Source organism: Clinocottus analis, unplaced genomic scaffold, assembly GCF_023055335.1.
Source record: "Clinocottus analis isolate CAN_PGR_092001 unplaced genomic scaffold, fCliAna1.0.p SCAF_11, whole genome shotgun sequence".
NCBI lineage: Eukaryota > Metazoa > Chordata > Actinopteri > Perciformes > Cottidae > Clinocottus > Clinocottus analis.
Genome location: NW_027175832.1, coordinates 2,348,339 through 2,369,709, shown reverse-complemented (window position 1 = coordinate 2,369,709; position 21,371 = coordinate 2,348,339). Strand labels below are relative to the sequence as shown.

The 21,371-nt window shown below is 44.1% G+C and overlaps 2 protein-coding genes across 2 annotated transcripts; both read left to right on the top strand.

The window, feature by feature from the left end:
* The first annotated feature begins 10,722 nt into the window (after nucleotides 1-10,722).
* LOC137782140 (C2 calcium-dependent domain-containing protein 4C-like) lies at nucleotides 10,723-13,318 on the top strand. The gene is made up of 3 exons (XM_068571267.1): nucleotides 10,723-10,872; nucleotides 11,402-12,163; nucleotides 12,265-13,318. The coding sequence occupies exons 2-3, from the start codon at nucleotides 11,420-11,422 to the stop codon at nucleotides 12,835-12,837; spliced, it is 1,317 nt and encodes a 438-aa protein (XP_068427368.1). The 5' UTR covers nucleotides 10,723-10,872; nucleotides 11,402-11,419; the 3' UTR covers nucleotides 12,838-13,318.
* Nucleotides 13,319-15,799: 2,481 nt separating this feature from the next.
* On the top strand, nucleotides 15,800-19,455 carry fem1a (fem-1 homolog a). Its single transcript, XM_068571302.1, has one exon. The coding sequence runs from the start codon at nucleotides 15,981-15,983 to the stop codon at nucleotides 17,832-17,834; it is 1,854 nt and encodes a 617-aa protein (XP_068427403.1). The 5' UTR covers nucleotides 15,800-15,980; the 3' UTR covers nucleotides 17,835-19,455.
* The last annotated feature ends 1,916 nt before the right edge of the window (nucleotides 19,456-21,371 follow it).

The window sequence follows — 21,371 nt, the reverse complement described above, 5'->3', positions numbered from 1 at the left end:
TTTTCCCCTCCAAGCTCAGATCCATCTAAAATCTAATATAATATTAATGCACGGTCTATGTATAGATGCACGCTGCATACATGTGCATTGAGTAAGTTCACCGTAGGCAGAGCATCCTCACTCACAGCTCTCAGGTCCGGTCTGAAGGATCATAAGTGATGGTGCACATTGTGGTTCAACATCTGGTTGCATTACCGCTCCTCATGTCGGCTTAAGCTCAACAGGTTGAGGTCACATTAGGAGCTAAACTCACCTGAACCAGCGACCTGTTGCTGTATTCAATGTTGGTGCAAGGTTTAAAGAAGGAAGAAGAGTGCATGCAATCAAAAAGATAAACCGTTGGGGTCAAATGCAGAGAAGAATCTCCACAAGGGGATTAATAAAGGAGAATATCTTTGAAATGCTGAATATCTGGCACAGTCTTCGAACAATGGGGAGCTTTTTTCTTCTTCAAATATTACATTTTCTCCTTGATTGATCTTTTTTTTTACTTGAGTCATGTTGATACAAGAAGATCAGATGGGATAAAAACATCAAACCCTTACCTTTGCCACTGTGCAAAGGTAAGGGTAAGACACACTATAAAAAGGTAAGACACACTATATCCACACTGCACTGCACAAAAGAAAGGAATTATGCGTTAAATATCGAGTTGTTTTATGCATTTTCACACTATATCTCCAACAGAACATTAACATAAGATGAGGTTTCCTTTTGTTTCTGCTGACATCACATGTGGAGGATCCTGTGTGTGTCACAGTGAGAAGAGACAGTTTAATAAGTGTGTATTAAACAGTGTGACGGTTCATTCTGCTGCACACTGATATCCTCTTTAAGGCCGACCCAGCTGGTGAGGGGCCGCCAGGAACCGAGGTAAACACACACACACACACATACACACACACATGGCTAACGAGAGAGTGGATCTCCCACGTTGCTTTTGAGTTATGATGATGCATTTGTTTGAGGATTAACACACACATATATACAGACCAGGAGACCAGAAGCCATGAGTGTACACAGCACAACACGACAGGCAGGAAAAAAAAGGAGGAGGCAGATGGAGAGGGGGTGACGACGGTACAAGATGGAGCACAAAGTGAAGACTGGACCTGCACCATCTGTAAAACGAGAAGGGAATTAAAAACAGCAAAAAAACACACACAAAGGAGCAAGTCGCGTACTGAAATGTGTCACTGTGAGCACTCTGAGCACAGTTAATACATAAAGCAGATGTTCTCAGCTCCGTTAAAATCATTCAAACAGCTGGAAGAAACAGCTTCTTCCTCTAATTTGAATGAAATTGCTCATAAAGTGTAAAAAACATATGGATAAAACCTGCCTGAATTTCACAAATTTGACAATGTAATTGTTATTCAAGACTACACAAACTGTAATTTACACAACTCAAGAACATATCCAGATTTACCTTGTTTTCAGACTTTCACCGGAAGTGAAACAATGCAAATATAGATGGAAGTACACAAAGAAATGAACACAGAACTTAAGTAGGAGCCAAACATCCCTTCATGTGAATCCTATAGCTTAGCGTAGCAACACTGAGTGCACATGCGATGTGTGTGCAGGACGTCTCACAGTTCCCCTTCTCATCCACATGCAAACACAACGCTCCATCGGAGACAAACCCTTTCTTATCACACTCGGTCCCAACAGAGTAAACCTGCACACAAACAGATTAAACTCCCCCCGCTGTGCAGGAAATAACACATCGGCAACTGTTCCACGCCTCCTCTCTATTTATACAATACCATATGCCGACAGCTTACATGAGATCACCCATACGGGGCAATCAAGTATGAACGACAGACCAAGGGTCGTGTGCAAAAGACTCGAGATGTTTCAACTACACCCAGATAATAAAGTAACAACCGATGCTGGCTAGAGATAGATAGATAGATAGATAGATAGATAGATAGATAGATAGATAGATAGATAGATAGATAGATAGATAGATAGATAGATAGATAGATAGATAGATAGATAGATAAATAGATAGATGGATAGATGGATGGATGGATGGATGGATGGATGGATGGATGGATGGATGGATGGATGGATAGATAGATAGATGGATAGATGGATGGATGGATGGATGGATGGATGGATGGATGGATGGATGGATGGATAGATACTTTATTAATCCCCAAAGGGAAATCATCGTAGCGCCCAACACTTTACAGACACCAAATGGAATAAACTAAACACACAAAATAAAATAAAATATAAGAACAAGGATGACAGATATATACAAAAATAACAAATTTAAAAAAATATTAAAAATAAAAATTAAATTATATATATATATATATATTTCTATAAATAAAATAAAAATATATTAAAAATAAAAATATTAAAAATAATAATTATATATATATATGTATATATTATTATTGTTTTTTTATATTGATTTTTAATATATTTTTATTTTATTTTATTTTTATATATATCCACACAATAGAATACAAATAGCTGTGCAGTGTGTATTAAGGAAATTAAATTAAATGTAAACAGAGTGTGCAAAATGTGCAAAGTATGTAAAATATATACACACAATAGAATGCAAATAACTGTGCAGTGTGTATTTAAGGACATTAATTAAGTTCAAACAGAGTGTGCAAAATGCAAAGTGTGTGTAAGTAAAACTTCATCTACAAAACAAAACTGCAGCTTAAAATAAAAGTATCGTCCGTTATTACCTGTAACACCAACAGTCTTTAAATTATGCACAAGAGACCTGTTTCATGCTAAAAACTATATATATATTTGAATATAGTTACTATAATGGTATTAATTTTCCTCTCCTGTCACTCAGTTGTCTTCTACTTACATTAAATGTCAAACAATATTTAATTTGTTTTGTGCTGCTTTCAATCTTTCAGTTACTCTTTGGATCAACCCCGCCTGCATGTAAACTCACGCCTGTGTGTGTGTGTGTGTGTGTGTGTGTGTGTGTGTGTGTGTGTGTGTGTGTGTGTGTTTAGCGAGCACTTTTTCCTCCATCGCCGCGTGGCATTTTGACAAGTGGGTGACAATCAAATCTGTCAACATGATGAATCCTCGCACAATATGTTCAGCGGCGTCTCTCCGCCAGACAAAGAGAAGAGAAGCGACGCGCAAACAGCACACTGCGTGTATTTCTGACAAGAAGATCAACACAACAGCCAATCCAAAAAAAATAAACCGAGGAATAAAAATCATGGCAGACACCGATTGGCTCAGGGACAAGAGAAGCTCTCATAGTTCCACAAACAACAGACGACATTACTTCATGAAACTATGAAGCGATGAGTTACTAAAAAGACGTCAGATGGTTCATCTTTGAACATTTGAGACAAGTAAAAACGATTGGTTTGCTTCTTGAAGGCCGTCTGCGCTTCTATTGTTTGTTTTTCTCAGGAAAATATGTATTCCTGGATATTGCCTATTTTTAATCCTCTCATCCTGCTGCTCCTGACTCGGCTGCTCAGCGTGAACACGCAGCCCCGAGGGGAGAGGACTGAAGCACTCTGGTCATGAGAGGAATTAAATGAAACGAGGAACCTTTAGGCTCCTTCATGTCGTCTCTCTCTCTTCAGTCAATATGCCCGACGCTTTGTGCAACATGTGGATGACTCACTGCCCTGCTTCACCGCGAACATGTGAATGATTGCTGGTATTGTGAGTGATTGCTGGTATTGTCCGGCAGGCGGGCAGTGAAAGGGAAAAGGTAACCGCCGGACCGGAGCAATACGCCGCTCCCCACAACTTAAATCACCAGTATTGATGTTATTTGGGTGAGATGGCATGGAAACAAGTTATTCATAACCTGAGTTTTAATGCTTTTGTGTACAAACATTGCAATCAGCTGCACACACTCTTGACTATGACATGATTTCAATTGAATTTGACTGAAATAAAAGTCTTATATTTGTTCGTTTTCAGCCTACAACTGGAGGATCTCTTTGCTGCAACAGAAGAACATCTCTGTTTTTGTATTTCCATGTCTCCTTTTTGACTTTTCGGGAGCGCTTTATAGTCACGGTGTCTTTGCACATTTCAGACTTTCATTCGTACGACAATTCAAAAGTCAGCCGCAGACAGTTTGCCGGTTTCCAACCGATTCATGGAGTTAAATATGAGCATTATTATCAAGTTAGCTCAAACGGATCTAGAAATCTGTCACAGGCAGATAATTACTGCCAATGTGAAGGAATCCTGCGACATTAACGTGCGTAAGGTGTCGCGCGGAGAGCGAGGCGGGAACATTTGACAGCAACGCGCCGCAAGACGAACTAAAGGAGCTTGTTGAATTGTTGAATTGTTGCATTGCCCTTTAACCCTCAGAGACAAAAGAGAGTGATCGTCTTTTTTACAGCGTGCGTGATGTAACGGCGAGGAAAGCGACACCTTTCTTCAGCAGGAAGACTCGACAGAGGTGAACCGCTTCGAGTGTTGCTTTATTTTATCGGCTTTGTCGTAGCGCTGACTCATTCACATGGAACGTGTTCTTTGGGCCTTTGTGAATCACCCTTGTGGAAACTAGAAAGGTTATTTGTGACTTATGAACAACCCGACACACTTGACCGGCGTGGCCCTCACGCAGTCCTTCATTTACACTTTCAGCGTCCTCGCCCTTTGTATTTCTCGGCCCACCCAAAGGTGTTCGCAGTGGCATCCGAGTGGCGAGGGTGTTTCAAACGGAGGAGGACCCACGTTGGTGAGACAATAACAGGCCCCCGCTTAGCACGGGTTTATTTATATTGTTAACACTCCCACAAAGTACAGTTGGAGACTTCCCAGCCTCCAGCTCGCTGGATACAGGTGCCAACAAACTTCGATGTCAACAGAAATCCAACGTCTTTCTACAGTTTCTTCACGAGGAACACAACACATACATATGTAATGAAGGCTTGATTACAATTTGTCGGCACGTGAGAAAGCTCTGAAATTCCACATTGTGATACAAAAGGACCTGTTGGTGTGTCTTTCTTGTTGTTATGCAAACGATCAGTGTAGTGAGCCAAGAGAGGATGGACTTCAATGTTGACAGCCGCCCACATGACTCCCTCAGGACTAATCGTGAAAAAAAAGATGCGTAATAAAATACACATGATCATCCATGTACAGGTGTCCACACTGTACCGATTACACAATGAAAAGGGGAACAATTGGTAAGTCAAACCCCGAGAAGAAGGATGGGAAACTCTTTTTTTTCTCCCTGTTGCTAAAGCAACAAGGAAATGTCATGCCCATATACAGCCTACTGAACTGAAACTGAAGCTGGAAGAGAGGAAGATCACATTTACAGCCACTATACATCGACCGTGTTGGTTCAAACCTGACATCTCCAGCTGCCGAAGAGCTCCAGCTGTCCTCACTCGTCAGTTACATGATGTGAACCGTGGACACGTACAGACGGAGAAGACGGCTGCACAACAAGTGTGTGATTAGCAATGTTCTCCAAACGTTTCAGAGTCTGACAGGAAGGTGGAAGCCCCTATTTTAAAATATGCACTTTGTATTTGCTCACTATGGAGAAACTCACCGGCAAACAATTATCCTTTCAATCACGTTGTATTTATAGCGCGGGAATATAAGCCTCCTCACTTGGTTATGCTTCATAGCTACAGGAGAGTGCAATTACTCACGCCTCATGTTGTTTGGGTCTAATTGCTTCCACAGCGGTCCTCGCTTGATGACACGTCTAAGGAAGCATCTTCATCACGATGCAGGTATGAGGAGAACATGATGTATTGGCTCATTGTGATCACGGAAATGATTAATTATCATGTTGTGTGAACTTGAAATAATAAGCTTCAATGTCTCAACGATGCTGCAACAACAGAGGAGAACAGATGTCAAGAACACAAAACATTTAGTTTCTAAGTAACTGATTCTTTTTTTTAACATTTTGTCAATTCACAGCAGTTTTTTAATGAGCTTCCTTCATAATTATGCATCCTCTACCACTGAGTGATAATATATTAGCATATTACACACTGTTTCTATCAAGTGTCTTGCTTTGCACTTCCTATCATAGTGAGAATGTGTTTGACTTTTTGTTTCACATCAACATAAAACAGTTTAAGGACCTTTGATCCAGTGTTTTTCAACCTTTTCTGACACATTTTTTTACAACAAATAAATCCGGCGGCACACCAACAACCCAAAAAAGTTACAAATTGTCACAATACAGCACATATGGTAGATAATTATTGTGCTACCTGCTGTCATACAAGAGTATTTCATTACCTGGTCAGTCTCAGACAATTCAACAATGGAAAAATGATTTGTTTAAAATTATTATTAAGTGAAATTGGACATTTCCCCACGGCACACGTGCCGATCTCTCTCGGCACACTGGTTGAAAATCACTGCTCTAATCCACAAAATAAAATGGCGCCGGTTATATGTCTCACGGGTCTTTTTGATATTTAAGTTAATTCCTGTATGAATGTCGAGAAGTAAAGGTGGAATTGTTTCTAATTTCAGACACATCGGGGACATAAAGGCAGTTTCTCGCACAAAAGCCCATTAAGCATTTTTTTTTCTGCACATGTTTTTGCACTAATGCATGCATGTGTGCAGGTGAGGAGGAAGAACCATTAGAGAGAAACTAATTTGCTCGAGGGAAGGACTGGAAACACAGCAGGGTGTGAACCGCAAAGAGAGAAAGGGGAAAGGGGAGGGGGGGAATGGAGAGCGAGAAGAAACGTGAAAGTGATAAAAAAAAAAGAAAAAGAGGACAGGGCAATAATAAGGGAAGCGAAGGAAAAGTAACATACTGACATGAAAGAGAAAAGCCAGCGTTAAAAACAGCTGCAGGGGCGTCGGTGTCGCTGTGAGGCAGCAGGTGAACGCAGCGCTCATGCTAGCTCTCTTGTGATGATACACTCATCCCCCAAATGCAAAAGCACATTTAGAGCAGAGGTGCAGTGCAGCGGCAGCCAGCAGCACATCACACGTCATTATTGTGCTAAAATGACATCAATCTAAACAAATTGATGTCCAACTGAGGCTCTTCTGCCATCGTTTATCTGGCATGATGACTCATGGTGTCTTCAGCGTGTCCATGTGGGGTCTTAAGGGTTAAATCTGGGTTAAAATTAAGGGTTAAATCTGGGCTGCAGATGAGGGTCCCGGGTGGGTTGGTCCACAGTTTCCTGCCTGTGTTTGCCCAAATGTCAGCATTTCATTTGGAAGAAAAGTCGTGAGATTTGACATTTTCACTGTTTTCCACCAGATTCGACCATTTTCACATCGTAGGCCGATGCATGAATGTGTGTGTGTGTGTGTGTGTGTGTGTGTGTGTGTGTGTGTGTGTGTGTGTGCAGCTTGGTCCTGTCAAATCAGACGTAAGGTGAGAACGGCCTCGTTACAATCAGAAGCCCTCCAGCTTCGGTCCACTGAACGCTGGCAACCACGTTGCCCAACATGTTGCTGAGTGGCATTGTGTGTGGATTTAATATGTTTATGTGCGAGATGATTTCACACAATGTTTCATGAAAAAAAAAACAAGAAAACATCAGGTCAATCACAGAAATTATAAATTGTAACAATGTAATAATTTGTTGTGAAACCTAATAATTAATAATAAATAACAGTTGAAGTGATGTAACTCCACAATCCCGTGGTTATTTATATAATATTATTACTCGAATATCACAAAGACATGTTAATTCTTTCATGGTCATAGAAAACATAGAAATATAAATCCAATAACACCCTCGAGGCACATTGTGAAGATGTTTTAAAACTTGAATTATTTCACTTTCAGCGGTAAATACTTCTTCTCATGCGACGCTCCCTTGACTTTTGCAGGTTTGTGAAAATATTAACGGCCACTGAAGCACAGCGGCGGCTGACAAGTGAAACCTTCTGACTGATGAGAGAAGCTTTTCTGCAAAGTCTGACAAGGAGAGTTTGAGACGAGACCCAGCGGAGGAGACAACCTACAAAACCATTATAAGTATCACAATGTGTTTTCTCACTGCTGTTATGGATCATAAACAGTACAATGAAATGATCACTCTACTTTTATTCATGCATAGTTTGTAATATGCATTACAGCCTTGAATTAAATGTCTGGTTTAGAGATTAAATTATAAATCAGAGGAGCATTTCATCTTTTAAATCCTTAAATAGTTCATTGGTCAAATGTCTAAATGATGGGACAGATACATCGATACTTTATTATTATTATGACCAGTGGATGACTCATACCTGATCTAATGGCTCGCCTCTAATCTGTAACCACAACAATCTATTATGCCAAACAGAATGGATCTCATTTGCATAATCTAGATCCTTCACGTAGGTCTTTGTAGAACCATCGATGGTGATCACACTCTTGTTCACAGACCTGCATCTGAATCAGAGATTTAGGTTCCTTCACTGTCTGCAGGATGGAGGATGTATGGTTTTTTTTTTGGAGCAAAAAGGTCTTTTAACTGTGTAGTAGCAGCTAGTTTAGTTATCATGTACAGGAATGTGAAGATACTGTATTCCTGCTGTCGACAAATTCACGAAAAGAACAAATGATAGGAATATTGCAGCAAGATGTGGGGGGTTGCCAGTTTGAGATCCATCGTGGAGGGACAGCGTTGGTCCTGTAAAAGAGCTTCACATTAGTGGGCTGTTTTATAAATCCTGCAGAAGATTGAATGGTCCAAGCGACTCCTACGAGATGGCTGCTCATACCATGACAGCTCCACCTCCACGTTTAACACCTGGTAAAAGACACTGTGGGTTGAGTTCTTTGGCTTTCTTCAAACAGAAAACGGCCCAGACAGAAAACAAAGACAATGCGTCAGTCCGTGTTACTTTGATTTTTGGTCCCGGTTGAATGTCCTCGTGCGACATTGTGCATCTTCTTGAGCTGACGTTGCATTAAAATGAATAAAAATAATGTTTTTCATTGTGTTGTCTTGCTTCTTTTAGTCTTCCTCAGTAAACACATAGTGTAAAACCACTTCAAATGGCCTGTAACACTTCACTACGCGGTCTTTACACCTTAGTTTACGAGAAATCTGATTATTATTATGAAATTAAGGTTCTTCCAAAGAGTTAAAGGCAAGGAAGCAAAACAATTGTCATTTTAAAACACATACTAAAATGGCAAATGGTCTTCAATATTATGACATAAACAATGGAGCATTATCATTCTCGAATTTTTCCTCAGATTATTTTCTTGATGAATCGATTAATCGTTTGATCTATAAAACCTCCAGATGGTCAACACGCAGCACAAATATTCAGTTTGCCACATGAGAGAAACACAGTTAAGAAGTTGGAAGAATGAAGTGTGACAGTTAATCCATCATCAAAATAGTGATGATTTCCTGTGGATCAGTTGATGGATTAACTGGCTTGCTGTTTCAGCTCAGAAAGAAATACAAGCACATCCTGCTGCCGTGAGACGAGCAGGGACGCTGTTCCAGAGGACGAGTCCAAAGACGCTGCAGGTTTCTGTCAGAGTTTTAGGTACAGCGAGCAGCTGAGAGTCTGTGAACATGGCAGCTCAAACCAGGGACATTAATCCCGGCCCGTGAGAAGATTTATGGACAAACAATGTGAGTTTAACTGTTTGAAAACTGTGGAAACCAATGTTGGCTCCAGACCTCCTTTTCTTCTGTGTTTGAGTCGTCGTATGAACCCCAAATTCATCCCAATACTTGTGTTTATTGTATGTATTTGTTCAGTAAAGTCTTGAGAAAAAAAATGTTTATCTGCAAAAATTCACTTTTGAAAAGATATTTTGATCATAACTATGAACATCCAGCATGATATGAGCCAGATTCCCCAAAATGCCTCCTGGAGTGTCAATAAGACACCTTTTTGGAGAGATTAGGACCTAAAGAATCAGAATCTGCAACAAAAATCACAATAAAACAAAGTCTTGGTCTGTTAGGAAGAAGTTTCAGTCAAAAAACTGTGTCGTTCGGTTCAAAGATGGAAAAATTACGTATTTTATGTCAAATGGGGCATGCTGGGACTTAAATTTGGCGCGGGAGGATTTTTCTTTCCAAAAGGTTAAAAAAACAATCCAAAACTAACTTGAAGCAAGCGTATAAAGGAACTTCACAGCCGGCACGACGTGAGCACTTTTATTTGTTCCAATTCTGACAAGCTGTGATGATTTACAGGCTTATGAGAAGTAAAAGTATTGAAACATATTGGCAAAACTATGTATTTTTTGATAATTAAACTTCTGCAGTTTCTTTTTGTTTACATTATTGTTGTCCAATGCCTGTTTAGCAACTAAAACCATCTCACTTCATAAGCTTTGTGTTCCATATAATTATTAAAGTTGCTGATGGTGGACATGAACACAGCAGATTGTCATCATCATCATCATCATCATCATCATCAGTTTGCCAGCAGCAGGATAAATCCAATGAAGGTGCCTGTCTGCACATTACAGGGAGATAACGACACATGAGAGACGATGTCACGTGGACGCCAATTAAAAAGCACCGTGACGCTCTCTCTCTCTAAAAAAACAATGAGCTGTGAGATCTAAAAAAACACTTAATTTGAAATAACAGCCTGTCAGAAATAACACCCCCCCTCCCCCCGCCCCCCCTCGTGCCTGCGTGGTGAAGAGTTTGATGGTAAATCTCGCAGCGAGCTTCCACAACCTTCCCATTGGCTCAGAAGTCAGAGACCCCCGTGATATAAAGACAGAGTGTCTGCTCGCGCAGTCTTTTCCCGCTGGCACGCGTTTTGGATCACACTTCAACTCACGGGAACATACATCTTTACGCACGGAGAGCTTTGGAGAGCTTTGAGGAGCTTTGAGGAGCTGCAGACCAGCGCAGCCGGAGATCCTTCATTTCTTTCTTCGAAGGACAAGAGTTGTGCAGCCAACAGGTTTGTGTGTTGCATGTTAGACGTGAGACGATGTGTGTTGAGTGTTAACGCGGCTTTTTCTTTTTTGGGGGGGGAGGGGAAAAAAGTTTTCCTCAAATTTGCCTTTGGCTCAATTTAATTTGAGTGTTTTAATTAGAGAATTAAAAATTCTCCAACAACTTAAAGTGATTCTAATCAGAACTGATAATCGTAGTTTGATTGGTTGAACACGTTGACTTTTGCACACGTGTGTATCCTTTAGAGAATATTATCTAATTATCTATATTTTTTTATCTTCACATTTGATTAAAGTGCTCCTTGAACGTACTTGGATGATATTTTATTACATTAATTGTGTAAGGAAAGGTTGCTCCTCTTATGTCCTTTCCTTCCCTAAATTACTGCGTGGCTGAAGGGATTTTTTTTATCTAACTGCAGTCTGAAGAAAAGACACAGATTATGTCTATTCCTGTGTGGAATACTATTTATTCAATATTACTAAACAAGCAAATACTAAAAACAAAGCGATGATGCTGTTATTACTTCACAGTGACGTGTCTGCGTGGACATGTGGCTCCTGGAGAAGCTGCGTATCTCTGTGGAGAGCAGTGGGAGCAAATCCCAGCACCCCCACACCATCGAGGCCATTCCTGTCTCCGTTTACGCCAACGTCCTCACTCCAGAAAAGATCCCCGACTTCTTCATCCCCCCTAAACTCATTTGCTGCCCTCCGGAGGAGTCTCTGACCCCGGACCTCCAGCACTCCTCCACGTTACGCCCCTCCGTCTCCGACCACGCCATCTGCAGCCAGAGCCCCAGGGCGCGGAGCAGCAAGAACCCCTGCAGCCCTCGCCTCTTTTCGCGCCCGGGAGGGGACGCGCGCAACCTCCAGAGGTTGGCCAACCGTCACATCATCCAAATCGAGAGCGCCGATGAACCGGGGGCCGGCTCCGGGGACGGGGTCGGCGTCAACACCAACGCCGACCCCCAGTCCCAGACCGCCATGTCTCTGCCGTACGTCCCCAAGGCTCAGACGTCGTACGGCTTCTCCACCTTGGTGGAGTCCCCTCACACCCGCCGCAAAGAGAGCCTGTTCCACAGCGACCCCGGCAGCCCCCTCACCTCCCCGAACTCCCAGAGACGCTCCCAGGGGGGGACCCTGCTGGCCCCGGCGGACTCCAACCCGTACCGCTACTTCAGTGGCGGAGAGAGCGACACCTGCTCCTCGGCAGAGTCGTCCCCCTTCGCCTCCCCCCTGCTGTCCCGCTCGGCCTCCCTGCTCCGCTCCATCACCCAGGAGACACAAGCCAAGGTGAGCAGTGTTCCTGTGAGCGGCGGTTGCTTGTTGGGATTCACAGTGGAGCTTTCTTTCCGTGTGTTAACCTGTTGCTTTGTCTCTCTCTCGGCCTCTAGGTGTCTCGTGCCAAGCGCTCCCTGGCACGCCACAGTTCTCTCTCCACCGACGACTGCAGCTCGGCGGACAACAGCCCCAACATGCAGCGCCGCCGCGTGCGCTGCCCTCGCTCTCCGGCCTTCCGCGGATGCAAAGGCGTCGGCCAAAGCGGTGGCGGTGGCGGCGGCGGAGGCGCGGCGTCGGACCTCCTGCAGCGCGAGCACACCATCAACCTCCACAAGGGGGGGACGCTGAGGCTGAGCACCCACTACGAGCCGGAGGCCGCCCGGCTGCGGGTGCGCGTGCTCGCGGCCGAGGCGCTGTACGACAGGCAGACCGACCTGAAGAGCATCAACTGTTGCGTGGCGCTCCACCTGAACCCCGGCAAGCAGCAGAAACAGAGGAGCACCATCATCAAGAACAGCAGGAATCCGGTGTTCAACGAGGACTTTTTTTTCGACGCCCTGCCCCAGACGCAAGTGAAGTGTCTGGCCATGAAGATAAAAGTGGTGAACAAAGGAACCAGCCTGAGGAGAAACGTGCTTCTGGGAGAAAGGGAGGTGCTGCTGAGCGAGCTGCTCGCGGGCCTCTAGGGAGTCGCTGTCAGGACTCGGTTACAAACAAGCAGCTTTAGGGCGACGGTGTTATCCCGCTGATCAGATCTGGTTCATACTGGGCAAGTGAAAGCAAGCTGATGACAAGGGAAGTGTATCTTGCACACTGTGTTATGTAAATCGACAGAGAACAAAAAAAAACAAGCCTCTATCGAATAAAAGTCCCACTCTATCCACACGCTTTAGCAATGTGAACAGTGGAGTGGTCGTCCTCGTTTGTAGATTTCTTTTGAAGTATTGAGTTACAAAAAGTGTGTTGCCTTCTCCCATGAGCATTGTGATGTGGCTCTATGTCATACCAGCTGTACTTTTTGTAATAATGTAGTTATATTACATGTGGGTTTTGCAAATTCCTGTGGACACTAATGATGCCTCTGTGTACTTGAAATCAATTATATTGAACATTTGATTTGAATTGCCAGTGGATGTAACGTTAAGATGACTGTTACGTGACGTATGAATAAAAATCCTAAACTCTCACTGGTGTTGTTTTTGTTTTACCCTCCAGCTTTTGTCTCAGTGATTGTGTCCTCTAATAATTCAGCAGGATCAAGAGCGAACTCTATGATTATAAACCCTGCTTGGCTCCCCCAAGCTTTCCATTTTTGCAATCAAGTAGGAGGCTGGGTCCTGTGAGAAAAGACAGGCTGGGTGTCATTTGTGAGGCTTTCAATACTGGATCTCAGCACGCAATATTGTCTCTCTGTGCATTCAAACTCCCTCTTTAATTTAAAAAATCATGTTGCCTATTCAGGCTGTCCTCCAGTGAGGTTCAAGTAGTTATTATGCATAGGAGGTAACATCCGCGCCCCTGAAACAACTGCTGGCACGTCTTCTCCTGCTCTAGATATAATTCATCTGTAGATTGAGGTTGTATCTGGATTCATAGATTCAATATCAAGCTTGATGAATGGAAAGGGGAGAATTACAAAACATGCCCTCGGAGTCCACACTTGTATTTGTGAGGCGTGCAGCGCTGGTCCTCCTGCAAAGAAGAGCATGATAAGCGTGGGCCTTAAGCCTCCTCTACTGGTGGAACATCAGATTGACGCCTGAGCAATATTGTCCAATTTAAAGGATAAAAAAACTATATCATGCAAACTTTTATTTGACTGATGACGCGTCCGTTGTGTTTTCTTCATTCTGCCCGTGAACACGGGGACAGACTCTGAGTCTGAATAGGAAAAGAAAAATGCATTTCATTAAAAAAAAAAAGCTTTAAGTGCTTATAAAACTCTGAAATAAGTCGTAACATGAGAAACATGTGAAATTAAAGAAAATGAATTTCTTCTCAAACATATAAATAACAAAAGAAATAGTTCAAACTGGTGCAGAGAAATAAAGTCATTATTTTTCATTGAGGCAAGTTTTTTGAAGATTGATTGTTTAATATTCTCTGAATTAAGCAAAACATCAGCTTATGAGCATCATCAACTGTTTTTTAAATGATATTAAAGTCTCTGAAAACATATGTTTGCAATCAGCATCTTTCTATTAGTAACTGGGTCCTACATGAAGACTCACATTCATGCCAAAGTTAAAACAGTCTTGATTGTTGACGTCTGTTCTATTTGTTTAAATACAGTACATCTATTCATTCAAATTAGTTTTAAGAATACATACTATATTCTATGATAAGAAAATGAAAATGACTGCCATCCAGATCTTTGTGATGCTGTCAGCAAGCAGAGTCGTCGTATCATCGCTCCAGTTTTCATTTCCACAAGCCAACTTATTCAATGATATTCATAGCATATTCTAATCCTGCTCAACTCATCAACAGCTGCGCTATGCATGCCACACTGCATTCATGAATGTGAAAGTAAGTGGATTATTTTTCATGTGGAGAGATGCTGAAGAAAAAAAAAATCAATATCTACGTTCCACTATCCATTGCTCATGCGCAGCATCATGCATGTCAATATTCAATCAATATTCTGGTCATTAGTTTTGTATGAGGGAACAGATCTCGTCAAGACTCTTCAAGAGGTTCACATCATATACTAAGTTTACAGCTTGTGTATTTGATATTTGTATCTCGTCCCCTTTTTAACAACAGAGTTCTAAAGATAGTATGTGCTATTTAAGTTGTACAGTGCCATAAAGGAAAAACAAACTACTTCTGTTGGAAAACCACTCTGCAACAAACACAGTGAAGAAGCCATTGTGTTATTCACTCCTCTATTAGTGTGACATGACTGCAGAGGTCTGATGCTGTTGCGATCAGATGATGTTTGCTCACATCGCAGGAGGCCTCAAGAGCCCCGTGTTGTTCATTTGAGCTTAACCTTCAGCCTCTATAATGTAGACTTAATGCTGAAAAGGATGGCCTGACATGACAGGGCATATAAGGGTATATATAAGGGTTAAAATGTATCACAAAGACCCACTTTCCTGGTCATGTGAATAAGGTAAAAACTTTAAAATGAGCAAAACACATTTGTCTTTGTCAACGTGGAAAGAAACAACATTGTTTTTTTTTTAAAGATAAATCAGTGCTTCTTCTCGGTCTGACATTAATTTTTAAAATATACACAAGTACAAAATATGTATGTATATCTTTTAAATTGTTGATTTCCAAGTAACCACGTATTACTGTGCGATTGTGTGGATGTCCTTTACAGGGGAGAGTCCATAGGAATTCCTCTCTCTAAGTCATGTTTATTTTTCCTCTGGTGATCCACGGTGTTACGTGTCCACGATGAGAACCAACCCACTCCTTCCAGGGAGCGGTGTTCTACTTTCTGTCGGTGTGTATTTGGTTTGTGAACCGGCACCAGCTGGCTCTCCCTGTCCGAGGCGGTCCGAACAACCACAACAAACGAACCCATCGGCTGGTAGGTCATTCAGACGCTGGGGTGCATGGGAAATGTAGTTCACAAACCCCAACGCTCCCTCAACGAGAACCACCGTCCAAACTACGTCCCCCACAATGCCTTGCGACAATGGTAAACATAGACCTGTCAAACAACACACACGCCATCTTGACAGCACCCTCAAAATGGCAGAAAGATGCGAGCTAGAAACCGAGTCCGAGCTAAGAGTTCAGCTTTCTGCTTTTTAAAAACAAAAGTCCACCGTGAAGCGAGCGGTTATGGCGTCGGCCGCGCGGAGCCTGTAACATGGACGTACCGACGGCGGTGTTCAACGCGGCCAGAGACGGTAAGCTGAAACTTATCCAGAAGTTGCTGAGCAACAAAAGTCCAGAGGAGCTGGAGGCTCTCGCCGAGGAGCGGACGCAGGGAGGCACCCCGCTGCTGGTCGCCTCCCGGTACGGCCACCTGGACGTGGTGGACTACCTCCTCGAGCACTGCCGGGCTCGCGTCGAACTCGGCGGGGCGGTGAACTTCGACGGCGAGACCATCGAGGGGGCTCCGCCGCTGTGGGCAGCCTCGGCCGCCGGCCACCTGCCGGTGGTCAAGACGCTGCTGAGGCACGGCGCCTCCGTGAACAACGCGACGCTGACGAACTCCACGCCGCTGCGGGCCGCCTGCTTCGACGGCCACCTGGAGATCGTGCGCTACCTGGTGGAGCACAGGGCCGACATGGAGGTGGCCAACCGCCACGGCCACACCTGCCTCATGATCTCCTGTTACAAGGGCCACAAGGAGATCGCCAAGTTCCTCCTGGACCGCGGCGCCGACGTCAACCGCAAGAGCGTGAAGGGCAACACGGCCCTGCACGACTGCGCCGAGTCGGGCAGCCTGGACATCATGAAGATGCTGCTGAAGTGCAGCGCTCGCATGGAGAGGGACGGCTACGGGATGACCCCGCTGCTCGCCGCCAGTGTCACGGGCCACACCAACATCGTGGAGTATCTCGCCCACCAGCCTCGCACCTCCAGAGAGGAACGCGTCGACGCGCTTGAACTCCTCGGGGCTACTTTTGTGGACAAAAAGCGAGATCTCTTGGGGGCCATGAGGTACTGGAGGAGGGCGATGGAGCTGAGGCAACCAGGGGACAAAGCCGGCTCCCTGGCCAAGCCTCCACCTGGCCCTCCCATCCTTGCCTACGGCTGTGCACAGGAGGTGAGCACTGCGGAGGAACTGGAAGCTTTGATCACAGACCCCGATGAAATGAGGATGCAGGCGCTGTTGGTTCGAGAGCGCATCCTCGGGCCGTCCCACCCCGACACCTCTTATTACATCCGTTACAGGGGAGCTGTGTACGCAGACTCGGGCAACTTTGAACGCTGCATCAGCCTTTGGAAATATGCTTTGGACATGCAGCAGAGCAACCTGGACCCTCTCAGTCCCATGACCGCCTCCAGCTTCCTGTCTTTTGCCGAGCTTTTCTCTTTTGTCCTCCAAGACCGGGCCAAAGGCACCCTGTCGACGCGCGTCACCTTCCACGACCTGATGACCGTGCTGGGCAAGAGTGTGAGGGAGGTCGAGAGAGCCGTGGAGCAGAGGGACAACCCTCCAGAGGCGCCCCAGTTCACCAAAGCGCTCTCCATCATCCTGCACCTCATCTTCCTGCTGGAGAGGCTGGAGTGCAGCCCGGAGCAGGAGCATCAGAAGAAGCACACGGTGTACCGGCTGCTCAAGCTGAACCCTCGAGGCCGCAGCGGCTTCACCCCCCTCCACATGGCCGTGGACAAGGACACCACGTCCGTCGGCCGCTACCCCGTCGGCCGCTTCCCCTCCCAGGCGGTGGCGGCGCTGCTCCTGGAGTGCGGCGCCGACGTGGACTCGCGGGACAGCGAGAACAACACGCCGCTGCACATCGCCAGCAACAACGGGTGTCCGGAGATCATGGCGCTGCTCATGAAGGCCGGGGCTCACTTCGACGCCACCAATGCGCAGAGGAAGACGGCCTACCAGCTGCTGGAGGAGCAGAGCGGCGGGCAGCCGGCCCTCTACCCGCTGAACTATGTCACCCTTCAGTGTCTGGCGGCGCGTGCCATCGAAAAGCACAGACTGCCCTACAGGGGACTCATCTCTGAGGAGATGGAGGCTTTCATTGAACTGCACTGACGTCCACTACTGTCCCCTGATGGCGCCCACTGCACTACATCTTCTTCCCCCCTACTCCATACCTTACTGTGACCTGCCACAAATGTCCTTCTCCACACCGTTCTCCTCATCTTTGTCTCCTCTCAGCTTTTGCTTTGCTCCCGGCCGTACCAACCTTGTGTCAGACCTCGCGATAGCAATACACGTCCAGCTAAAAATCTCTGGCTGAGATCTGGTCAGTTATCACCTCATTCTAACACTAAGTCACATCCAAAGTGATCGTTAGTTTCTACTGCTATTCAAAGTTTTTTTGCCGAGACTTGAAATTGACTTTAATGCATTTGCCCCTTTTGGTTTCGTTGTCCTGGTTAAAAGGAGACTTACAGTATGACGGTACATGCGTGTGTTTAGTAGCTGGGCCGTATGAAAGATGAGTTTTAGTTATACTGAAATTTATCTGAACAAACTAGCCAGATAACATGCATGGAAATGAAGAGGGAATATGGTAGCTCACTTGTTGTTGTTTTTCTGTAAATTCATTAAGAAAGAAGGTATTTATGAACAAACTGGCTTGCTGGTAATTCAAGCTGATTCTACTTGACTTGTACCATCTGTTATGTTTCTTCGATACGGGAAGGTGCTTGAACTTACTGTGCCAAATGTCAGCCATGGAGCCATGCTCTGTTACAGTATGCAGAGCAACTCATTATCTTCCAAATCCTAAGCAGTAAAGTGGAGACGCACATGAAGAAGATCAGGAATGTCAGCGGTATCCCTTTGAGTATCTCCACACATGCGTTACGCATGCAGTTTGTAATCAGAGGCACTTTTTTTCTTGCAAAAATTCACTACACAAACAGATTTCACACGGGATTATCCGTCAGTTTGACACGCGTATCTTCTCACGATAACGGCTCAAACCTGGAGCTGCTTCGTTGACAATTAATTGGTATCTTCTGAACTCCTGAACGACGAATGTTTTCTTTGCATTTCTGCCTATACGTTCGACTGAACAATATCAAACCACAGCCTAAAGTGTGCCTACATCCCTGTATTCTGGGTGATGCCAACAATCAACAGAGATATCCAAGTTACTCAGGCAAAGAAGCAGAACTGGGACGATATTGTGAAGAGATGAACAAAGCGTAAGCCCCTTGTTTGTATCGATGGGGGAAAGTCACGTAAACTGTCTGTAATCATGTGTCAAGTCTCTTTTGTAGTGAATTGTCACTTTAACCTCAGATGCAGTTACACATAAATGGATTGGCCGTTCCTGCATGTTCGTCTTACTATTAATAGTCTCTCTTTTGTGTATCTTGTGTTATCATGAATGTTTTATCTGTCTGTCTGTGCTAAGCACCACCAAGTTGAAAGCACACTGAGAGGCTCTAAATCCTAAATGGACAACTTACATCGAGGCTATGAACTGTCTCTGCCTTCCTCTCTCTCTCTCTCTCTCAACTGATTCGTTTAACCGACGATAAACGCAAGAACAAAGTGAGTTAGAGATACTTGAATAAAATTCAGTATCGCAACATATTCTTCGTGTGCTTGCTTGCTTGCATGTGCGGGTGATATTAGTTTTGCTGTGTCTTGTCTACATGTGGAACATTGTCTGTTGAAAATTGAAAATGAGTCTCTACTCTTTGTCCCTATAGTTCTTTAGCTTGAGTGCTGTTGCTTACAATGGCAGCATCTGCTTTAAGAGCATTGTTACATATTCAGATGGATTGAAATGGTCGCATGAAACGCATAAAAGACCCCGCCACCAGCAGCCGAAGACGAACAATTTGCTTATTTTGAAAGTGGACAATGTGCTGCAAGCAGACTATTTAAAATAAATAATCAATGCCCGCTTGATTCAGCTCTTTATACCAAATATGGTCTTTCCACCACTGGCATAAACTCAAGGGTACTGAAATAAAGCATAACAGAAACGTGATCTTTCTGAGTCCTGCACTCTTCAGGTATAAATAGAGCGCAATTAACGTCACTGCTGCAGGGCAGAGTTGGAGACAGGGCACTTACCCTGCTAATTTTAGGGATCTTTTGCCCTAGCTTAAACTCTGGAAATGGGAAGACTGTAACGCTGTACAGTCGAGGCAGATCACAGGGCCGGAGACGGCAACAGAGACGGCATTATTCTGACAGGAAACGGACACGATATGAGGTCATTTGTTTTAAAAGATGGGGACAGGAGGGGAAAAAAACACCTAAATATTGATGATGTGCTGTACATGTGACAGGTGTCATGTAAAGAAACCGCCGCTGGTAAAGAGGATTCATCATGTGTCCACGCTGCTGAACAAGATCACATCCCAGAGGGCAGTATCGCCGACCTCTGACCTTTCTGTGTCGGGTGATTACGGTAATGTTGGAAAATCCTGGAAAGAAATCTTCATGGACTTTGTTTTCTATGTCAAGTGAATGCAACATCCCATATTAATAACTCCCACTAGATGTCACCAGCAACAAAGAAAGTCACTCAGCCTTTGTCCCTTCTCAAAAAACTGCAGCTTTCAATTACAATCTGAAGTGGTTCATTTCTTTTATCCGTCCCACACTTTGTCAAACAGTCTTTGTGTCGGAGCGAGAAACAGAGAATGAGTTTATTTTTGTTGTTTTTTAACCAAGATATGAGGCAGAGCTGAGTGTGCATTTTGTATCGTATGTGTGGATGAACAGAAATCCCGGCAGACATTTACTGTGAAGTGTGTTTGCAGAGCGCTGCGCTGGGATCAGCAAACGCATGAGAACAAAGCCTCCCTCATGCCAACCTCCAACACCTCACATTCTGACCTGCAGGCGCTTGTTTCTGTCATGTTGTGTGACCTAAATAAGTGCAAATCTTTAAAAAAACAACAAGAAAAACAGCCTGTGCTCATCTATATGCAGCATCTTTAAGAATTAAAAGCACAGGGCTTTGTTCACTGACATGTTTTTTCAATTTGATTTACTTTTTATAGATGTTTTTTAAGCTAAATGAGTGGATATATCATGTCTGCAGTATTTTTACATTTTCATATCATAAACCAAAAGAAAACTGCATTCTCTGTTTCTTTGTTGCAGGTCATCCTTTGTTGGAAGCTTTTCCTGCAGACATTTCCACACGGTGCTTTCTTGCGAGCTTCCAAAGAGTTGTTTTTTTTGATTGATTGCCCATATTTGCTGTGCATAAACACCTCTAAGCGGGCGATACCGCAGTGCAATTTAACAACACTACAGTTGAATCAACACTTCTCCAAAACAGCTGCAATAAAAACTTTCACATTCGTGAAAGTTTGAATATAGTCGCATTAAGACTGCATTAGCTTTAACAAGGCCACCGTAATGCACTTAAAACCGAGCACGACACATACCTGTAGAGTTATTAACTACAGCTTCCGTCCTTTAAAAACAAATTATCTCACGCAATGTTCTTGTGTATACCTCCCGTGGCGTTATTATTAAATCCCCACAATGCCCCACGGGGATATTTTAAAGTGTCCAACTGTAATTTAGTGCGGGAGTTTTGGCTGTGGAGGAGCTGATACGGGCTCTGACTCTGACTTCCTGCCA

What these genes read in the sequence shown, in the direction of transcription:
- fem1a (XM_068571302.1), top strand. Translation starts at nt 15,981, where the DNA reads ATGGACGTACCGACGGCGGTGTTCAACGCGGCCAGAGACGGTAAGCTG.
- LOC137782140 (XM_068571267.1), top strand. Translation starts at nt 11,420, where the DNA reads ATGTGGCTCCTGGAGAAGCTGCGTATCTCTGTGGAGAGCAGTGGGAGC. An exon ending in CCCAGGAGACACAAGCCAAG is followed by an intron (nt 12,164 to 12,264) that starts GTGAGCAGTGTT and finishes CTCGGCCTCTAG; the next exon opens with GTGTCTCGTGCCAAGCGCTC.